Below are 19,034 nucleotides of genomic sequence, written 5' to 3' on the forward strand. Positions count from 1 at the left end.
AGCTAAGAGGTGGTTGAATAACCAACCTACAGCAAGCATAAAGACATGGAAACAGTTATCAGACAAATTCCTGAATCACTTTTACCCTCCAAAAAGGATGACACAGCTAAGGCTGGACATCCAAGGCTTTAAACAAGAGGATAATGAATCCCTTTATAATGCCTGGGAGAGGTATAGAGGTATGCTAAGAAAATGCCCCTCTGAAATGTTTTCAGAGTGGGTACAGTTGGACATCTTCTACTATGGGCTTACAAAAAAAGCTCAGATGTCTTTGGACCACTCAGCTGGTGGGTCTATACATATGAGGAAGACGATTGAAGAGGCTCAAGAGCTTATAGATACTGTTGCTAGAAATCAATATTTGTACTCTAGCAATGAGTTCTCTACAAAAGAAGAAGTTATGGCAGTAGCCACTGATCCTAACCCTCAAGAACAGATGGTTGAGCTTAATCAGCAATTGCAACTGATGACAAAACAGTTAGCTGAATTTAAAGAAATGCTCCAAGAAACTAAAATTGCTAACAAGAATATGGAAGCACAATTGAATCAGACAAGGCAGCAACTATCTAAACAGATAACAGAAGAATGCCAAGCAGTTCAACTGAGGAGTGGGAAGACATTGAACAACATTGCTCAAAGTGGCAAAAAGCCAAATAAGGAACAATTGACAGAGGATAGCCAAACCACTATCCAAAATCCCTCTGAGGACAGTAAGAGCCCAGAGAGGAATGCTATTGGCGTTCAAACGCCAGAAAGGGAGGGAAAGCTGGCGTTAAACGCCCAGTCCCTGCCCAGTTCTGGCGTTCAAACGCCAGGAAAGGGGGAAAGTTGGCGTTAAACGCCCAATTTCCACCCAATCCTGGCATTCAAACGCAAAAGGGGATTCAGACACCTGAGAGTGCTGATAGTAACCCCTCTAAAAAGGCTTCTCCAACCACTTCTGTAAGGAATAAACCTGCAGCAACTAAGGTTGAAGAATATAAAGCCAAGATGCCTTATCCTCAGAAACTCCGCCAAGCGGAGCAGGATAAGCAATTTGCCCGCTTTGCAGACTACCTAAGGACTCTTGAAATAAAGATTCCGTTTGCAGAGGCACTTGAGCAAATACCTTCTTATGCTAAGTTCATGAAAGAGATCTTAAGTCATAAGAAGGATTGGAGAGAAACTGAAAAAGTATTTCTCACTGAAGAATGCAGTGCAGTCATCCTGAGAAGCTTACCAGAAAAGCTTCAAGATCCAGGAAGCTTTATGATACCATGCACATTAGAAGGTGCTTGCACCAAGGTAGCCCTGTGTGACCTTGGAGCAAGCATCAATCTAATACCTGCATCCACTATCAGAAAGCTTGGGTTGACTGAAGAAGTCAAACCAACCCGGCTATGCCTCCAACTCGCTGATGGCTCCATTAAATATCCATCAGGCATAATTGAGGACATGATTGTCAAGGTTGGGCCATTTGTCTTTCCAACTGACTTTATAGTGCTGGAAATGGAGGAGCACAAGAGTGCAACTCTCATTCTAGGAAGACCTTTCCTAGCAACTGGACGAACCCTCATTGATGTCCAAAAAGGGGAATTAACCCTTAGAGTCAATGAGGATGAGTTCAAGTTGAATGTTGTCAAAACTATGCAGCATCCAGACACATCACATGACTGCAGGAGCATTGATATTATCGACTCTTTGGTGGAGGAGGTCAATATGACTGAAAGTCTTGAATCAGAGCTAGATGACATCTTTAAAGATGTTCAGCCTGATCTGGAGGAACTAAAGGAAATAAAAGAAATTCTGAAAATTCCTCAAGAAGAAGATAAACCTTCTAGACCAGTAGCAGGAGCATCCCTCCCTCCTACTGAGATCTCTGAAATCTTTCCGGATGAGCAATTGTTTGCTATTCAGGAAACTCCATGGCTTGCAGACAGTGCAAACTATAAGACTCAAGGTTCTCCTTATGTAACCATGGAGAGGAAGCATGAAGAGCTTCTCTCAAAACAGAGTCAAACAGAGCCCCCACAGTCAAACTCTAAGTTTGGTGTTGGGAGGTCACAACCAAACTCTAAGTTTGGTGTTGGGAGGTTCCAACATTGCTATGAGCCTCCGTGAGGCTCCATGAGGGCCCACTGTCAAGCTACTGACATTAAAGAAGCGCTTGTTGGGAGGCAACCTAATGTTATATTTTATCTAATTTCCTTTGCTATTTTATGTCTTTTGTAGGTTGATGATCATAAGAAGTCACAAAATCCATTGAAAAAGCAAAAACAGAATGAAAAACAGGAAGAAAAACAGCACACCCTGGAGGAAGAACTCACTGGCGTTTAAACGCCAATGAGGCTAGCAGTTGGGCGTTTAACGCCCAGTCTGGCACCATTCTGGGCGTTTAACGCCAGAAAGGGGCACCAGACTGGCGTTAAACGCCAGAAAAGGGCAAGAACCTGGCATTAAACGCCAGGAATGGGCACCAGCCCGGCGTTTAACGCCAGAAATGCCTCAAAACGTGATTTTGAGTGCCATTTGGTGCAGGGATGACTTTTCCTTGACACCTCAGGATCTGTGGGCCCCACAGGATCCCCAACCAACCCCACCACTCTCTCATCTTCTTCACCCATTCACCAATCACCTCAAAACCTCTTCCCCAAAAATCCCCCACCTATCAAATCCCACTATCATCTTCACTCCTTCATTCTCACACACCCAAAACACCACTTCTTCCCCTCTTTGGCCGAACACAAAGCCACTCCCTTCTTCCTCATTTCTTCTTCTTCTACTCTCTTCTTTCTTCTTTTGCTCGAGGACGAGCAAACCTTTTAAGTTTGGTGTGGTAAAAGCATTGCTTTTTGTTTTTCCATAACCATTTATGGCATCCAAGGCCGGAGAAACCTCTAGAAAGAGGAAAGAGAAGGCAAAAGCTTTCACCTCTGAGTCATGGGAGATGGAAAGATTCACCTCAAGGGATGCACTTTCCTCCACAAGACTATTGGGAGCAAATCAACACCTCCCTAGGGGAATTGAGTTCCAACATGGGACAACTAAGGGTGGAGCACCAAGAACATTCCATCCTCCTCCATGAAATTAGAGAAGATCAAAGAATCATGAGAGAGGAGCAACAAAGACAAGGAAGAGACATTGAGGAGCTCAAGCACTCCATAAGACCTTCAAGAGGAAGAACAAGCCGCCATCACTAAGGTGGACCCGTTCTTTAATCTCCTTGTTCTTTATTCTTCTATTTTTCGAATTTTTTATGCTTATATTTGTCCATGTTTGTGTCTTATGATCATTAGTGTATTAGTGTCTATGCCTTAAAGTTATGAATGTCCTATGAATCCATCACCTTTCTTAAATGAAAAATGTTTTAATCACAAAAGAACAAGAAGTACAGGATTTCGAATTCATCTTTAAAACTAGCTTAATTAGTTTGATGTGGTGACAATACTTTTGTTTCTGAATGTATGCTTAAACAGTGCATATGTCTTTTGAATTTGTGGTTCATGAATGTTAAAATTGTTGGCTCTTGAAAGAATGATGAAAAAGGAGACATGTTACTGAGGATCTGAAAAATCATAAAAATGATTCTTGAGGCAAGAAAAAGCAGTGAATACAAAAAAAAAAAAGAGAAGGAGAAAAACGAAAAAAAAAGGGGGAGAAAGAAAAAGAAAAGAAAAAGAAAGAAATAAAGTTGTGATCCAAGGCAAAAAGAGTGTGCTTAAGAACCCTGGACACCTCTAATTGGGGACTTTAGCAAAGCTGAGTCACAATCTGAAAAGGTTCACCCAATTATGTGTCTGTGGCATGTATGTATCCGGTGGTAATACTGGAAGACAGAGTGCTTTGGGCCACGGCCAAGACTCAATAAGTAGCTGTGTTCAAGAATCATCATACTTAACTAGGAGAATCAATAACACTATCTGGATTCTGAGTTCCTAAAGAAGCCAATCATTCTGAATTTCAAAGGATAAAGTGAGATGCCAAAACTATTCGGAGGCAAAAAGCTACTAGTCCCGCTCATCTAATTTGGAGCTAAGTTTCATTGATAATTTGGAGTCTATAGTATATTCTCTTCTTTTTATCTTATTTGATTTTCAGTTGCTTGAGGACAAGCAACAATCTAAGTTTGGTGTTGTGATGAGCGGATAATTTATACGCTTTTTGGCAGTGTTTTTAGTATGTTTTTAGTATCTTTTAGTTAGTTTTTAGTATATTTTTATTAGTTTTTAATTAAAATTTACTTTTCTGGACTTTACTATGAGTTTGTGTGTTTTTCTGTGATTTCAGGTATTTTCTGGCTGAAATTGAGGGACCTGAGCAAAAATCTGATCCGGAGACTGAAAAGGATTGCAGATGCTGTTGGATTCTGACCTCCCTGCACTCGAAGTGGATTTTCTGGAGCTACAGAAGCCCAATTGGCGCGCTCTCAACGGCATTGGAAAGTAGACATCCTGGGCTTTCCAGCAATATATGATAGTCCATACTTTGCCCAAGATTTGATGGCCCAAATCGGCGTGGCAAATCAGCATCAGAAATTCCAGCGTTAAACGCCGGAACTGGCATAAAACTTGGAGTTAAACGCCCAAACTGGCATGAAAGCTGGCATTTAACTCCAGAAAACGTCTCTACACATAAAAGCTTCAATGCTCAGCCCAAGCACACACCAAGTGGGCCCGGAAGTGGATTTTTCTGTCATTTACTCATTTCTGTAATACCTTAGGTTACTAGTTTACTATTAATAAGATCTTTTGACATTGTATCAGTACCTTATGACCTCATGACATTTTTACACGTTTCTTGTATACCTTCCACAGCATGAGTCTCTAAACCCCATGGTTGGGGGTGAGGAGCTCTGCTGTGTCTTGATGGATTAATGCAATTACTACTGTTTCTTATTCAATCATGCTTGCTTCCATTCTAAGATATCACTTGCTCTTAACCCGGATGAATGTGATGATCCGTGACACTCATCATCATTCTCAACTATGAACATGTTCTTGACAACCACCTCTGTTCTACCTTAGATTGAGTAGATGTCTCTTGGATTCCTTAACAAGAATCTTCGTGGTATAAGCTAGAACTGATGGCGGCATTCAAGAGAGTCCGGAAGGTCTAAACCTTGTCTGTGGTATTCTGAGTAGGACTCAATGATTGAATGACTGTGACGTGCTTCAAACTCCTGAAGGCGGGGCGTTAGTGACAGACGCCAAAAGAATCACTGGATTCTATTCCGGTTTGATTGAGAACCGACAGATGATTAGCCTATGCTGTGACAGAGCATCAGGGACGTATTTTCACTGAGAGGATGGGAGGTAGCCACTGACAACGGTGAAACCCTACATACAGCTTGCCATGGAAGGAGCCTTGCGTGTTTGATGAAGATGACAGTAGGAAAGCAGAGATTCGGAAGATGGAGCATCTCCAAAGCCTCAGCCTATTCTCCATTACTGCAAAACAAGTACCTTTTTCATGTTCTTCTGCTTTTTACAATCAATCCTGATAATTTCTGATATCCTGACTAAGATTTACAAGATAACCATAGCTTGCTTCAAGCTGACAATCTCCGTGGGATCGACCCTTGCTCACGCAAGGTATTACTTGGACGACCCAGTGCACTTGCTGGTTAGTTGTGCGGGATTGCAAAAGTGTGATTGCAATTTCGTGCACCAGAGAGTCGCTGCATATTTCTAGCCTTGTTGCCCCGACTTCTGCTGCTAGGGTCAAGCCCCCTATAAGAGCTTCGTATTCTGCCTGGTTGTTCGAAACGGGGAATTCGAACCTGATCGACTGTTCGTATACGACTCACACCGGGCTTTCCAGGATGATCCCGGCGCCTCCAAATGTCTGGTTGGAAGCTCCGTCCACATGGAGCCTCCACCGTGTGCTCGCTTCTTCGGTTGGGTCCCCGGTTACCTCCACCAGAAAATCTGCCATCGCCTGTGCCTTGATGGCTTGCCGGGGTTCGTACCGTATGTCGTATTGGGAGAGTTCAATGGACCAAGTCATCATTCTCCCCGCTAGGTCGGGTTTTTGAAGCACTTGTCGGATCCCTTGGTCCGTTCTCACGACAACCTGGTGACTTTGGAAGTATTGCTTCAACCTTCGTGAGGAGGTCAAGAGCGCCAGAGCTAGCTTTTCTAGCTTGCTGTACCTTAATTCTGCCCCTTGCAGGGCTCTGCTTATGAAATAGACCGGCTGTTGAGCCCTTCCTTCTTCCCGCACCAGAACTGCGGCCAGGGCTTCTCCTGTTATGGCGAGGTACAGGTATAACGGCTCTCCGTCCTTTGGCTTCCCCAGCACAGGTGGTGCCGCCAGGATTTTCTTGAAGTGTTGAAAGGCTTCCTCACACGCAGGTGTCCATTCGAACACCATCCCCTTTTTCATGAGGTTAAAGAATGGCAAGGCCTTTGCTACCGATGCTCCGAGAAACCGCGATAACGAGGTCAGCCGCCCCGCCAATCTTTGGACGTCCTTAATGCAACCTGGGCTCTTCATCTGGAGTACCGCCTGGCACTTCTCCGGGTTGGCCTCTACCCCTCTCTGAGTTATCATAAATCCTAGGAACTTGCCAGCTTCCATGGCGAAGGCACATTTGAGGGGGTTCAACCTCATGCCGTTTTGCCGGAGAGATGCGAATACGTTCCCCAGATCCTCCAGGAGGTCGTCTGATCGCGTTGTTTTCGCGAGGACATCGTCGACGTAGACTTCCACCGTTTTGCCTATGAGATCCCAGAATATTTTGCTCATCAGCCTCTGGTATGTCGCTCCTGCATTTTTTAGGCCGAACGGCATCACCTTGTAACAGAAGGTTCCTCCTGGCGTTATGAACGCCGTTTTGTCTTCGTCTGGACGGTGCATCGGTATCTGGTTATACCCGGAGTACACGTCCATGAAGCTCAGGTAACGGTAGCCCGCCGCAGCGTCGACGAGCGCGTCTATGTTGGGGAGGGGGAAACAATCCTTTGGGCATGCCTTGTTAAGGTCAGAGTAGTCTACACACATTCTCCATTTTCCGTTGTGCTTTTTCACTAGAACAACATTCGAGAGCCACGTCGAGTAGTCTATTTCTCGTATGAAACCTGCTTCAAGGAGGCTGGCCGTCTGCCTGGCCACTTCTTCCGCCCTTTCTGTCGACATCTTCCTTCTGCGTTGCGTTACCGGGCGTGTTCCCGGCCTGACGGCCAAGTGGTGCGACATGATTTTCGGGTCTATACCCGGCATATCGGCAGGCGTCCAGGCAAACAAGTCCCTGTTGGTCCTTATCATCTCGATTAAGGGCTCCTTTAACTCTTGCGGGAGGTTCTTGTTATTGAACGTGAATTTCTCCTCCGTGTCACCGATTCTGAACTTTTCCAAGTCCCCTCCTGGTTTCGGTCTAGGTTTGTCGTCCACCCTGGCGTCCAGGTCAGCCAGGAACACACCAGACGCCTCTTTTGATTTCTTTCTCAGGGAGAGGCTGGCATTGTCGCAAGCGACCGCCGTTTCGAGATCCCCTCTTATGGACCCTATAGATCCTTCATCGGTAACGAACTTCATGACTAGCAGCTTTGTGTTGATTACCGCCTCAACATCGTTTATCGTCTTCCTACCCAAGATGATGTTATAGGCGGTGGAATCTCGGAGGATCACGAACTCGGCCATTGTCGACCTTCGACCTTGGGTTTGTCCTACCGAGATCGGTAGGGATATTACTCCGTCAGGTTTGATGAAGTTGTCGCCTAGCCCAATGACCCCGTGTTGATGGGTCGTCAGATCGGCGTCCTTCAGCCCTAGTGCGTCGAACACGTTGCGGAACATGATGTTTGAATCAGCCCCTGTGTCGACAAGGATGCGTTTGACGAGGCCGGTTCCCACTCTGGCCGTGATGACCATGGGGGGGTTTTCCGGGGTGTCGTCGAACCATTTGTCCTCCGGGCCGAAAGAAATGGACGGAGGCTTCTTAGAGTTTCGCGCCAACGAGGAGGAAACCGCCAAGACCTTAGCATCTTTCTTGTGCGCCGATCGGAACTTCGGCGCGGTGTTTTTGGCTGTTACCACGTTTATCACCGTGAGGCCGTGGTTCCTATCTTCTGGCTCTTGTCGTCGCTTCGCTGAACGGGTTTTGGCTTCTTCGTCATGGTCGCGATGGCGTCTCCTCGGCTCTCTAATGAGATGGGAGAATTCTGCTAGCTTGCCTTCCCTTATCGCTTGTTCCAGTGCATCTTTTAGGTCAAAGCAGTCCTGCGTTTGGTGACCGTAACCTTTGTGATAGTCGCAATAGAGGTTCTTGTTTCCTCCCGTACGGTCCTTGAGTGGTCGGGGCTTCGGCAGGATCCCCTTCTCGGCTATTTGCTGATAAACTTCCATGATGGGGAGAGTGAGTGGCGTGTAATTGGCGAATTTCCCGACCCGGGGAAATGACCTGGGAGCCTTGTTTGGTGCTTCCTCCCTGACTTGTTCTTTCAGCCTCTCTCCATTGCCAGGTTGTCGAGATTGGGGGTAGCCGGACTGCCGTTTATTGGCAGCCACGACTCGGCTGACTTCCTCATCGTTTATGTATTCTTTAGCTACCGTCTGGATCTCGTGCATCGTCCAGACTGGTTTCGTGGTGAGGTGTTTGCGAAAATTTTCGTTAAGAAGGCCGTTCGTCAGACAAAGGCTGGCCACCGAATCGGTTAGGCCGTCGATTTCCAGGCATTCATCGTTGAACCGATCCAGGTATTTTCTGGTCGACTCTCCCTGTCTCTGGGTTACCCCCAGAAGGTTTATCGGGTGTTTTGCCTTTGCTATTCGGGTTGTGAACTGGGCGAGGAATGCACGACTGATGTCCGTGAAACCGCGGATGGATCCCTGAGGTAAGCCGTTGAACCATCTGATCGCGGGTCCCGCAAGGGTCACCGGAAAAGCTCGGCACCTCACCTCGTCCCCTACTCCCTCTAGATTCATCCTTGCCTCAAAGGCAGTGAGGTGTTCTAGGGGGTCTTGAGTCCCATCGTACCTCATGTCCGTCGGCTTGTCGAAGTGCTTCGGCAGCCGGACCTCGAGGATGGAATGGTAGAACGGGGTGGTGCCCATTATCACAGGTTGTCGTGTCCTGTTGGACCTCCCGTCTTCGCGGCCTCGCGACGTGCGGCGCGTCTCCTTGCCTCGGGAATATATTATCGTATCATTCCGCCTCCTCGGAATCGGGGATTCTTCCCGGGTGCTCTCCGCTTCCGTTCTGGATGCGTGGGCATGCCGCGGACGGCCCCGGTAAGAGTCTCTTTCCTGGCTTTCGGAGGATGGGGTGTAGCTGGGGTTGGTAACTCGTTCGCCACGTTCCTGGTCAGCCAATTGCCGCTCCAGGTTTTGAACCCTGTGACGTAGCTCTTGCATTATTATGGCGCTGTCGCCGCCCGTTCCTCCGAAGGGTCGGGTTCTCGCGTGTTGGGGGGACCCTCGTCGCCCTCTCTGTGAGGCGACAGACGCCGCCCCTTCTGCCCCGGCTCCCCGGCCCTGGTCTCCGGGACCCAGCACAACATCCATTGATCGTCCCCACAGACGGCGCCAATGTTCGGTGTCGGTTACCGGACAGATCGGGTTGTTATGAGATGGGGGAGGACGTCTCGGTTGCGGTTGCGCTAAGCCCGGATTTGCCACGTAGCCGAGCTCCCGTTGGGAAGGGAAAATGGGGGGTGCCACCTGCAAAGACACTCCGACGCTCTAGTCAGCTAGTGTGCAGGCGGGGGAAAATGATATGGAAAAGGTGACGTACCTCGGGGGAAGAGCCAATCTTCCCTTTATATACTTGTCAGTAGTAGGCCCCTCATGGGGACAGGCCCAGGTTCTCTAGGACACTGTCCCGTAGCTGTGTGTGAGCCGCACGGGACACGTGTCCGGGTCGTTTGAAGGATGCGGGGCCGGGCCGGGTGGAGCTCGGGTCGGGTCGACCCGTTGGCTCTTTGGGCCAGGCCATAACACATGTCATGTAAAATTTTAAAATTCGTGTAATGATATATTCTATATCGTGTTGTGTCCTGTATCCGTGTCAGCAAATTATGAACTAAAATCATTCTCCCCTCTTTCCTAGTTCCTACCCTGCAACGGTATTTTGGCCTTATTTCCGTGTTCTGATGCAGTAGTTGTTTTGTAGATCTAATTAGGAATGTTTTTGTGTTCAAAGAACTTGCCTGTCTTTGGAATACAATCATCATACTTACTATTTTAACCCGTAAAAGTGAACTAAAGTAATATTCCTCCGTCACTTTGACACCATATATACCGTCGTTGATTCACAGTATCATATTTTTCATATTTAAATGTAAAAAACATGGTTTATTTTAATAGTTACTTTTAAATGACGGATCATAATTTTTTTTTTCATATTCATATCTCAAATACACACAATTTCGTGCTAAAGAAAAACAAAATTCTTTTTTTCTTTAAGTAGTATGTAACTATGTATGATGTCTTAAATAGATTATTCAATTTTTAATAGACTAGCTGACCCAATTCTTTTAATAGACTATTTTATTTACGTAACCGAGAAAAACACTTTTTAAAATAGAAATAGAAAGGATAAGAGTGGGGAAAAACCGAAAAAGAGGTGAAAGGCCCAAAAGCTGGGGCAACTAAGATGGGAAAAAAAGGTTAGAATACGGAGAAAATTTGATAAGGATTATGAATTTAATTTTGATATGTTATTAATTTAAAAATAATTATTTTTTATACTAAATATTAAGGGTGTAACTAATTGTCAAAAAAAAAAAAACGAATATGATTATATAATGTAAAAAGCATCAAAATTAAATTGTCAAATAATTAATTATAAATATATAACTGAAATTTATTTTAAATGTTAGAATAAAATTGATTAAATAAAATATTAAAATAACTTCAAATCTTATCTAAGTAAAATGAAAAACAAATTGAAACAACCAATCTAAAGTTAATAAAGAGAAAAAATACTAACAAATATTAGTAGTTGAATAGAAAATTTTCTGTTTAATTTTTGGTCAAAAAAGATTTTAAGTTTTAAATTTAGACACAATGAAATCCATACCAAAAGATATATTCAATTCAACTTTACCACAACCATAATATAGATATCCCCGTCACAAAGTTCCCAACTTGAAATGCTATATAGCGCAAAGCCCACCACGTATGAGTTGTAAGTTCACTATCACACGGCTTTTCACATAGGAAACTTCCTCCTCCTTTTGTCACTCCCTATAACTAGGAGAGCAGTTAATAACTTATAGTTAATACAATTCAAATATCAAAACTAAAAACAAAAACAAAACCATTAACCAACCACCATACATGGCGTCGCAGTCGTCATCACCACCTTCAGGAATAGCAGAGAGTGATGGTGGAAGTAGAGGCAGAACTGAACCGCTTCTAGTGTCGCAAGAAGATGAAAGGAGCGGTTCATGGAGACTCAATGTCAAGGAGTTCAGTCTTAAAAACAACCACGAACACAACCGGAATGGCGGAAGCAACAATCTCAATCACCGTACTTTCACATTTTTACGCAGACCTAGTGAGTGACCCTTCACTTTTTATTTTTATTTTTTTTATTGTGTTTTCTCAGTTCTCTGTTGTTATGGTGAAAGCAGTCATCTGAATTCTGAAGCCATCGTTGTTCAGTGCTCACCTTCTTCGGCTATTTTGTTCCTTTGCATGTTTCAAGTTCCTGAATCTGTTTTGTTATTCCGTTTTATTTATGAGTAATATGACTCCAATTAGGCAGAGAAGAATTTTTCTATGGAATTATAGATTTGTTTTTTTTTTTTAAATATCAAATAATTTTCTTAAAAGTTTTATCAAGTTTTATCAGAGATTTAGAAGGTAAAAGAAAAATAAGTGTTCAAAAAATTATAATTGTTTTTTAACATTAATTATTATAAATTTCTTGTTATAAGTCTTCATAACTTACTTTTTTTTTGTGGCAGTGTCCATCAAAAAATTTTTTGTGATTTAATTATCTTATTACTCTCTTAATTATTTTTTTGTGATTTTTTTTTGAATTAATTCCTGTGCTTCCAAAATGGAAAGTGGATTCGGAATTAAATCGAACTGAGACTCCTCAATAAACTTGTTTTCATACACACGATGGGTGTGAGCAATAAGAGTTGCGTGTTAATTCTGGCGAATTTGGACCATTAATTTCACTATTCTATACAATGGGTAAGGGGGATGGCCATGTTTGTTTGTTTTTCAGTGGTTTTCTCAATTATGCAGTATTAGGTAGCTTTCGGTTACCGAGCCAGGAAAATAATACACAAACAAGATTTTCACTATTTCCACTTTAAAGAACTGAAAATAAACTAAAACTTCTTCTTTTTGGACGCACTGTCTTCTTTCTCAGCCTTAGAGTTTGCGGTTTGATCCGTCTCTAAAATTCTTTGGTTGTCCAGACAGTTCTGTCTTAAAACCAAAAAAAAAGAAATTAATGTTTTTCTGACCTTGAAAATTCGAAAATTGAAAATTTTTTTTCTGGTTTCTTTCAAAATTTGGGGCCGCATCTAAACGCAGTTTTAGATTGTGTTTGGAATTACGGATAATAATACAACTTAAGAAACAAGGATGAATGGACCTTATGTCTCAATATGACAGAAACACTAAAAATAGAGCCGCTAATGTTCATCCTAATATGCACGCTAATATTTTAGTCCCACTATCTTAATGCAACTAATTATTTGTGTTTTAATATGTAACCAAACATGACCTATGCCATTATGTTTGTGTATTTTGTGTGATACCTATACAACCAAACGTTGCTTTCATGTTTGCGTTTTATGTGGTGTAGTCTTGGTACACACTTTTGCATAAAGAAAGAGCCTTTTAATTACTTCATTGTTTGGTAGTGGTTAAAGGAAGTGCTGGTGTTTGTCTTTTTTATTCTTTCAAAGTGGTCCAGCCTTGAAATGGTATCATCTGATGTAAGGTAGTAACCACAAAGTTGAAGAGTAATATCATTTGGGTATACATGGATTTTGATTTATAAAAAATGAGTAAGGATCAATTAGACATTAGTCTAACACCTCTACCTATGTTTCTGGATAAGAAGATCCATAACCCTTTTGTTTACCTTTCCTTAATGGTTGAAAAAGATAACCTGATTAAGTACTTTACGAAAGTGCACTATCTACAATTCAATTGTTCACTTTTTTGTTTTTCAACTTTGAGATTATTATAAAGGACCGTGATTTGAAAATCTTGGCATTTTCTAGTAATTAATTGAACATATTCAGAAAATATAGGCTCAATTGAAGAATTTAACATAATGAAAATAAATAGACTGCTATATGCTATTGATTGTGGTACTGTGGCTTTTAATCTAGTTTATCAAGTGTTTTTATTCTGAACAAGTTTTTGCCATGTCATAGCACGTGGCATTTCCTTCTTAGTGTATGTTTATGTATATGTATATATTCAAATGTTGTTGTTTCAGGGAAGCAGCGCAAGGTGGCAGAATATTACAAAAAACAGGAGAGACTCCTTGAAGGATTTAATGAGATGGACACTATGGCTGAAACCGGGTTTTTCCCAGGAAGTCTCACTGAGGTTGATTGTTCTATCGCCATTATTTACCGATAATTTGTCATGGAAGGAGCATCTCTAACAGAATGCTATGTGTTTGATATAGTATTAGTGAAGATTTTACCGTTTCTGTTAAGTGTAAAATTGTGAAGGAGTTTAATTTTATGATATGAAGTGTGGCAACATTTGATTGGATCTCCAGAAAGAGCATTCTAGTTCAACTAACAAATTGTGCACCATGTTTCTCAGGAAGAAATGAAGCAACTAGCCAAGAGTGAGAGGATGGCGGTTTATGTGTCGAATGCGTGTAACTTGCTGCTCTTTGCAGCTAAGGTTTTTGCCTCAGTCGAGAGCAAATCCTTAGCTGTCATTGCCTCAACCATGGATTCTCTCTTGGATCTCTTGTCAGGGTTCATATTGTGGTTTACTGCGAATGCCATGAAAACTCCAAACCGTTTTCACTATCCAATCGGAAAGAAGCGCATGCAACCAGTGGTAAGACTTTATTAGAGAGATAATTTAGTCCTAAACATTATTATTAGATTGAAACATTGTTGCTGTTTCGTTTTCAGCATTTCGTCGTTACTTAATACACACTCATACTGATTGTACTTTGTCCACAGGGTATCATTGTGTTTGCATCAGTGATGGCAACACTGGGGCTGCAAATTTTGATCGAGTCTGGCAGAGAACTTATTACCAAGGTAATTGTGATGATCAAGTTTTTCTTGTTCCACTAATTTGTTTGAAATGTGTGCTGATGTGGATCAAACATTGTTTTTTTTCGTTATTTTATTTCAAATTTAGCCATTGAGGCAGAGTGTACCAAAACACCTAACTACTAATTTCTTTTGTAATTCTTTTTCTGCAGACTAAGCCTGAAATGGACCCAGTGAAGCTTAACTGGATGATCGGAATTATGGTATCTGTCACCGTTGTGAAGTTCATTCTTATGGTCTATTGTCGAAGGTTCAAGAACGAAATTGTCAGAGCATATGCACAAGATCACTTTTTCGATGTCATTACCAATTCGGTTGGATTAGCTGCTGCTGTGCTTGCTGTCAAGTTCTATTGGTGGCTTGATTCAACAGGAGCTATTGTTGTAAGTTTCATTTCTACCACTTATTTTCTCATTTAAGATTTAACTTTGCTTCTATGGTGACGTTTTCTTAGACTTCAAGTTACAAGCCACTGTAAATTTTTAATAGTCTTAGAGGCATGTTTATGTGTAACATTATTGTTTTTCTTGTTTCTTATTCTTATAATTCTATAGGCTATTTTGCTATATGTTCTTCTCAAAACATGTTTTTGTCTACCAGAGTCCAAGGTTTTTTGTTCCTGACGTTTATGAATTTCTTCAAAAATATCCCTAAATTTAATTTCATTAATTTTCTCTCTAATGTATTGAATCTGTGGCAAAGCTATCCTTGGACATTTTCAATTTTATCCCTAATGTTTTAGATGAATTTAACGTCTAGGGAAAATTTTGACACAGATTGACAATGTAAGAAACAAAATTGAGGAATAAAATTAAATGCTGGGGATATTTTTGAAGAAAATTACAAATATTAAAGACAAAAATATATATTTTTCTCTTTTTTTTACTTGAAACAGTTACCATGTCGTGATGAAGTTTCCAAACATGGTCTTAAATGTTTGTATGTTATATGATTGCTTGTTACATATTCTTACTATCCCACAATGGCCTTAAACTCCAAGTATATGAAGATTACACTCTTTAAAGGAAGGTTTGAGTCAGATGACTGTTTGTTTGTTACTTCAAGCCAACTTTTTTATTGGTCTTCCAAGGGACAGCATCCTTAATTCCTTAATGTCAAATAATGCAGATTGCATTATACACAATCAACACATGGACAAGGACAGTGATCGAGAATGTCTGGTCGCTTATCGGAAGGACAGCACCGCCCGATTTCCTGGCAAAGTTAACTTACCTTATATGGAATCACCATGAACAGATTAAGCACATAGATACAGTCAGAGCATACACCTTCGGTGCACATTACTTTGTCGAAGTTGATATCGTGTTGCCGGAAGACATGCTTCTGAATCAAGCACACAATATTGGTGAGACTCTCCAAGAGAAGCTGGAGCAACTTCCAGAAGTTGAGAGGGCTTTTGTCCACATAGATTTTGAGTTCACTCATAGGCCTGAACATAAGATCATGGTATGAAAGATATTTATGATATCTTAGGATAAGGGCAACAGGGGTTTTTTTTTACCTTTGCTGTTCAACTTAATGCTTCTTCAACTTTTTGCTTTTCATTTGGATCATGTAGTTAAATTTGCTTGTATCTTGAACTGTATTAATATGATAGAAGTTTATCTTTGAAATAGAGTGTGAAGCATATAAACGACTCTAACTGCACGGTTGAAACTTCAAATAGAATGTAACAATTTTATTTGATATTAACTTATATAAAATAAAATTGTTACATATAACATTGTATACCAATCATTTAAGACCTATAGTTCATATATTGAATAACTTTCCAGCAGTATTATTTATTTCAAACATGATTATGTAATATTTAACATCTCTTTATGTAATATTTAACATATCTTTAAATTTGTTAGGTAAATTTATTTGGATCATCAATTATGACAAATGTTACTTATATAATATCTAGCTCTTTAAAATTAAAAGTAGTTTTATCATAAAAATGTTTTGTTGAGTGTATAAAAATAATTTTATACAAAAAATTACTCTCAAGAATTTGAAAATATAGTTAGTTAAAGTGGTTATAAATACATTTGTACAAAGTCTTCACAAATGAAAATAATCTACAAAACTATACTCATAATGACATATTGCTTTTCCTTGAGATAAAGTGGAACCAAAATAATACCAAAAAAAAAACAATATATAAGAACTTTAAAAAGGAAAAAGAAAACGAAAATATAGTTCAACATAAATCCTCCTATTCCGGAGGAGTTTAGACTACCAATTTTCAAGTAAAACGAGTAGGAGGCCAAGGATCACGATTTTTCTGTTTCAATCTATCAAACTAATCCTTCTCATCACTTTATTATTATTATTATTATTATTATTACTACTACTGTTGTTGCTGTTGTTGTGTCTCAAAACATAAAAATGTTGTTGTTGTTGTTGTTGTTGTTGTCGTGTCTCAAAACATAAAAGCCAGGCCAATAAAAAAGTCCGACCCAAAAGGGGTGGCCTCCACCATATATCCGATCTCTTTAGAGGAGGTCCGACACAACGAAAGGAGCCCAACTCTACTTGTCCAAGCAAATAACGACCTATTCGAATCTCTCCAACTATTTCTATCATCCATAAAAGATAGGTCCTAACAAACTGTCAAAGATAAATAGAACGGTTATCTATCAATAAAGGTAGACCTACTCCAACAACGGTGGTTATAAGGTCTACTATAAATACATCGACACTCTTTAGGCATATGCATACACACGTTCTAATCTACAAAAACCTGCCTAAAGCCTTTGCTAACTTAAGCATCGAAGTCTTTTACAGGTACCACCCCCACCTTCTCACGAAGAATTCGGACGGCGGCACCTCGACACCAAACAAATTGGACGCTACCTCAGAAGGATTCTGGACCTCACCTCCAGGCCCAAATCAACGTTTCAGGTAACCCTCGTAACATTGGCACTGTTGTCAGAGACCTGGCATTCAACCCTTAATTTTGGCAGACGATCACTACGAAAACGGTCACACAGCATCTGAATCAGAACCGGATCTCCACCGTGATGACCTTACACTCGCAATACCTCCTTTTTGGAAAAGAACTCACATTTCCCACGGAGAAAGGACTTCAGAAAAACCCCAACCAAGGTGGATCCAGTCAGAGGTCCATTCGCTGGAAGACGAAGAACCTCCCCATCTAACAGAGATATTAGGTCTAGTCCATGGCCATCGTGGACGACTAGAGCTGCTCGAACAAGAAGCTGAACGTCAACGAGAAGCAGAGCGAGAACTGCGAAGGGAGGTACGGCGACGAAAGGAGCTAGAAGAAAAACTCCTAAGATTGGAAGTTGACCTCCAAAGAAGGAGTAATCAAGCAGATCCGGAAGAAAGCCCTCTAGGAGGAGAAGACCCGTTCGTAGAAGAGATCATACAGGCCAAGGTTCCAAGAAATTTCAAAACCCCCGACAAGGATCTCTACAACGAAATGACTGATGAGCGGATATTTTATACGCTTTTGGGGGGTAATTTCATATAGTTTTTAGTATGTTTTAGTTAGTTTTTAGTATATTTTTATTAGTTTTTAGGCAAAATTCATATTTCTGGACTTTACTATGAGTTTGTGTATTTTTTTGTGATTTCAGGTATTTTCTAGCTGAAATTGAGGGAGCTGAGCAAAAATCTTATTCAGGCTGAAAAAGGACTGCTCATGCTGTTGGATTCTGACTTCCCTGCACTCGGAATAGATTTTTTTGAGCTACAGGAGTCCATTTGGTGCGCTCTCAATTGGGTTGGAAAGTAGACATCCAGGGCTTTCTAGCAATATATAATAGTTCATACTTTGCACGCAGATAAATGACGTAAACTGGCGTTTAACGCCAGTTCCATGTTGCATTCTGGCGTTGAACGCTAGAAACAGGTTGCAAGTTGGAGTTAAACGCCAGAAACAGGTTGCAAGATGGAGTTAAACGCCAGAAGCAGGTTATAACCTGACGTTTAACTCCAGAAACAGTCCAGGCACGTGAGAAGCTTAAGTCTTAGCCCCAGCACACACCAAGTGGGCCCAGAAGTGGATTTCTACACTATCCATCTTAGTTTACTCATTTTCTGTAAACCTAGGTTACTAGCTTAGTATTTAAACAACTTTTAGAGATATATTTTGTATCTCATGACAATTTAGATCTGAACTTTGTACTTTGTGATGGCATGAGTCTCTAAACTCCATTGTTGGGGGTGAGGAGCTCTGCAGCGTCTCGATGAATTAATGCAATTATTTCTGTTTTCTATTCAAACACGCTTGTGTCTATCTAAGATGTTTATTCACACTTCAATATGAAGAAGGTGATGATCCGTGACACTCATCACCATTCTCAACCTATGAACGCGTGCCTGACAACCACCTCCATTCTACATTAGATTGAATGAGCATCTCTTAGATTTCTTAATCAGAATCATCGTGGTATAAGCTAGAATCCATTAGCAGCATCCTTGAGAATCCGGAAAGTCTAAACCTTGTCTGTGGTATTCCGAGTAGGATTCAGGGATTGGATGACTGTGATGAGCTTCAAACTCGCGAGTGTTGGGCATAGTGACAGACGCAAAAGGATCAATGGATCCTATTCTGACATGATCGAGAATCGACAGATGATTAGCCGTGCTGTGACAGAGCATTTGGACCATTTTCACTGAGAGGATGGGAAGTAGCCATTGACAACTGTGACGCCCTACATACAGCTTGCCATGGAAGGAGCCTTGCATGTTTGAAAGTAAGAAAGCAGTATGTTGCAGGGATTCAGAAGACAAAGCATCTCCAAAACTCCAACATATTCTCCATTATTGCGTAACAATTACTTATTTTATGCCCTTTCA

General features: G+C 41.4%; 1 protein-coding gene across 1 annotated transcript; it reads left to right on the plus strand.

The window, feature by feature from the left end:
* Positions 1-11,101: 11,101 nt before the first annotated feature.
* On the plus strand, positions 11,102-15,835 carry LOC130941061 (metal tolerance protein 9-like). Its single transcript, XM_057869431.1, has 6 exons — positions 11,102-11,479; positions 13,394-13,506; positions 13,732-13,977; positions 14,106-14,186; positions 14,354-14,584; positions 15,330-15,835. The coding sequence occupies exons 1-6, from the start codon at positions 11,260-11,262 to the stop codon at positions 15,672-15,674; spliced, it is 1,236 nt and encodes a 411-aa protein (XP_057725414.1). The 5' UTR covers positions 11,102-11,259; the 3' UTR covers positions 15,675-15,835.
* Positions 15,836-19,034: the final 3,199 nt, after the last annotated feature.

The sequence above is a fragment of the Arachis stenosperma genome, chromosome 7 (assembly GCF_014773155.1).
Source record: "Arachis stenosperma cultivar V10309 chromosome 7, arast.V10309.gnm1.PFL2, whole genome shotgun sequence".
In the NCBI taxonomy this organism is placed as follows: domain Eukaryota; kingdom Viridiplantae; phylum Streptophyta; class Magnoliopsida; order Fabales; family Fabaceae; genus Arachis; species Arachis stenosperma.

Bases quoted from the DNA above. Each gene is read 5' to 3' on its own strand.
- LOC130941061 (XM_057869431.1), top strand. From the start codon at position 11,260: ATGGCGTCGCAGTCGTCATCACCACCTTCAGGAATAGCAGAGAGTGAT. The intron at 13,978-14,105 runs GTAAGACTTTAT...CTTTGTCCACAG, and splicing joins AGAAGCGCATGCAACCAGTG to GGTATCATTGTGTTTGCATC. The intron at 14,585-15,329 runs GTAAGTTTCATT...CAAATAATGCAG, and splicing joins ATTCAACAGGAGCTATTGTT to ATTGCATTATACACAATCAA.